Consider the following 3,527-nt stretch of genomic DNA (forward strand, 5'->3'; position numbering starts at 1 on the left):
TATATATATAATCTGAAGTACAGAATACATGTAATTTGCAGTTATACAATGTAAGCTACGAGTTGTACAATTAAATGTACAGTTGTATAATTTGTAAAATGAGGGTTGGTCCTCCGTTAGGCGGACAGGGGGTACCCCTAGTTGTAAAAAAAAAATATAATAATGTTTTTTCCTTAAGGATTTTTACTGTGCAAGAAATAAAGATGAAAAAAAAAATATTACAAAGTAGCAGACAACCTTGTATTTATTTTTCTGTTTCGGATCCCGAAAAAAAATTCATATTGTATTTTATTTTGTTTAGGGCTAAATTTTCATATAAACAAAATGCTGAAAAGATTTTTTAAAATAGTTTCGGTAAATGAAAATATTAAAAAATGTTTTGAATAAAATGGAAACACGGAAAAGACACTTATGAAAACATTATTTTCAATGAAATAAGTTTCATCAGTTTCCTTTAAAAAATATAAAAACAACTAATTATAAAAAAATTTACTAAAATGTCGTTAATTGGTCAGTATTTTTCTATAAAAAGTTAATAGCGCTGCTTTGTGTGAATAGACCATGAGCTGACCAAAAAATTTATTTTTTGAGGTATTTCATAGATATTGTCTTTGTTATACATCCAATATTTAATAAAATCAGAACTTGTTTTTGTAGTATGTGCCACTATTAAAGTAAAATTAAGCAAAAGAAGGATATATCCAGTTCTGAAAATTATTTTTTTTTTTTAGCAAAATAAAATTCTACACCAAATATTTATTTAGTTTTTGATGATGAAAATTTTCCCCTTTCGAATGAGGGGGAATGAACGAGTTTAATAAAAAATTGGATTCGTAAAAAAAGATATGGAGAGTTATTCCGGTTATTCAATTTTATTCGAAAATGAGTTATCACATCCCATGCATATAAATGAATAAATCTGTAATGCTACAACCCATGAGGGCCCAGTGGTTCAATACTTTGTAAGAAAGTTGTAAAAGTAGGTAATTTGGTCAGAGTCACTAGATTTTTTACCAGATTGTTTTCCCATTATGGGGTACCCACCTTAAGAAAGGCTAAGTGGACCTCGGAGGGCTCTGGATCCCACAGGGCCGACTCAACGGCTACAGTAGTGGAAGAAATAATCATCTGCCACAGCCGGATTCGAACCCGAGTCCTTGGAGTGGCACAGTGCCTTACCAGTGGGCTATCCCGTTCCTAAATAAATCTGTATCATTACAAACCATGAGGGCTCAGGGATCCATTATTTTGTTAGGAAGTACAGTTACTAGATCAACGGTTGTGCAAAGAGGTGATTTAATCAGAATCACTCTCGACCGCTAGATTATCCACTTTATGAAGTTGGTTTGACCCCAGAGGACTCTCGAACCCACAGGGTTGACTCTCGACTACAGTAACAGGATAAATAATTATTTGATTATTGTAGTTAATAGCACTGTGCCTAACCACAGAGACACTCCTCTTCTATTCCAGGCATATACATAGCCGCCTCAAATATGTAATTTCATTTCTATACGACTTTATCATTTTTGAGCAAGGTTTTCCACACGCAGACAATTTGGCGATACTAATGGGACTTACACAATGGGTTTAATTATGGATTTAATTATTGGGAAACTCGAATTCAATTTCTTTTTTTAAATCACAATACTTCCCCTTACTAAATATACCATATATAGATGAGTGAAAGTAAAAAAACAAAATTATTTCAGATTCTCAGTAAATTGGAAGGATCGTTTTGAATGAGATAAAACTGTCCATTGTTAGAATCCAATGATAATGGGTTTAGACTTTTTTTTCTTAAGAAATTTTTTGAATTTTTATGAAGCAAGGATGTATATTTTAGATTTTCCAAAATCATGATCAATGAGTAATTAGGTAACAAAAATAAAAATTAATTAATTTTACCTTGGCACTTGGTGAGGTCGGTAGTTCCTTTCCCAAGACACCTGTCAGGTGAAGGGCAAAAACACATCTCGCCTGGATTTCTCTTCATGTCGCCTAAAGATACCACATACCTGTAGCCACGAACACCTTGGTATGCTCCCTCACCAACGTATGATCCGGACATAGTTCTGAATATAATAAAATATTGAAAATTTAATTTAAAAGTATTTTAGTAAAATTACAATAATAAAAAGCTAAGCATTTATTATGATTTATAAAATCATATATATTATTTCAGCTTATGAACTACCAAGAAAAATATTACTTCGTTGATGATAATTTAAAAAAGCATTCCGATCATCATGAGAATGAAAAGTCTACTCCATAAAAAATCCTCTGTAGGCGGGATGTATTTTTGAGAAGGAGGGACAAATGTTGGAATTTTAACTATATATTAATTTTTGGACAAGTGACGCATGTTTCTTGAGTATTTTTTTACTCTAAGTCAAAAGATTTCACAATCAAAATTTAAAAATCAAATTTAAGATAAAATAACTACCCGAAGTGAAGTTATTCGTAATTACAGATATAAATTCACAAATTTCAATTGCTAATCGTAACAGTTTTCTTTCTAATGAGGTGAGGTAAATATTTTTTTATAATAATTTTCTTTTATTTTACCTTAATATATCTATTACAACTTTTCGGGCCCATCATTAGTTACTCTACAATTCACAATAACAAATTCCATATTATGCTTAAACACAAATAATTCGACAATATTAAAACAACTACTTTATTATTATAATTTTCTAATAAATAATAAGTTTTATAAATTAATCTAATCTTCTATAAAAAATGAATAATTATTATTACTACTGCTATATAATAATATTAAAAATACTAATCGCATATTTAAAATGAGGATAGACTATTTAACTTCACTTCAATAATTTTTTTTCTGTTGGTTCGCTGAGAACTAGAATATCACAAAGCAGGTGCAACAAAAAAAACAACCTAGTTGACCAATTTGACCAATACATCCCTGACATTTGTAAAATAGTATGTTTCAGGAATATAATGCTGTTATTTGATTACAATCAAATAGTTTGAAGAGAAGTTTTTTTCCCACAGGAAACCAAAATATACTATACACAATTGATAAGGTATTTTGCGTGCTTTATTTTACATTGAAAAATGCTAATTTTTTTTTTTTTTTTTTTTTTTTTTTTTTAAAAAAAAATATTTAATGTCCAAAAATGCTTTTTTTTTTGTTTGTATCATGTCATTATGTCACCTACAGCAAATTTACTTGTATATATTTGTATACAGTTGTTTTTTTTTTTTTTTTTTTTATTAAAAGAAAAAAATTTTAAACATTTACTTCCTGTTTTCATTATAAAGCCTACGGATAGAAAGTTAGTAAATCTTAAATTCCGATTCTCCAACTTCCAAAGATGCCCGTTTTCTCCTGAGAACATTTTGTTTAAGTTTTTATTTCTGCACTATTTTATAAAGCTCTTTTTTGACCTCGTAGATTACCCAAAAATGAAACAGAATACTCGAAAACTAACAATTTTCAACAAGGAAATTTGTCTAATAGATAGACTTTTTCTCTTTGAAAAAAAAAACTATATATA

General features: G+C 29.2%; 1 protein-coding gene across 1 annotated transcript in view; it reads right to left on the reverse strand.

Moving 5' to 3' along the window:
* The window catches only part of LOC106690659 (sensory neuron membrane protein 1), a gene marked incomplete at both ends in the record, with an annotated part of 57,364 nt that overhangs the window by 5,665 nt on the left and 48,172 nt on the right, over nucleotides 1–3,527 (reverse strand). Inside the window, 1 exon segment of the mRNA XM_067048162.1 lies at nucleotides 1,909–2,075. Within this exon segment, the coding sequence (XP_066904263.1) occupies nucleotides 1,909–2,075 (167 nt within the window).

This window comes from Halyomorpha halys, unplaced genomic scaffold (assembly GCF_000696795.3).
Source record: "Halyomorpha halys isolate HHAL.00 unplaced genomic scaffold, Hhal_1.1 Scaffold1796.1, whole genome shotgun sequence".
Lineage (NCBI taxonomy): Eukaryota > Metazoa > Arthropoda > Insecta > Hemiptera > Pentatomidae > Halyomorpha > Halyomorpha halys.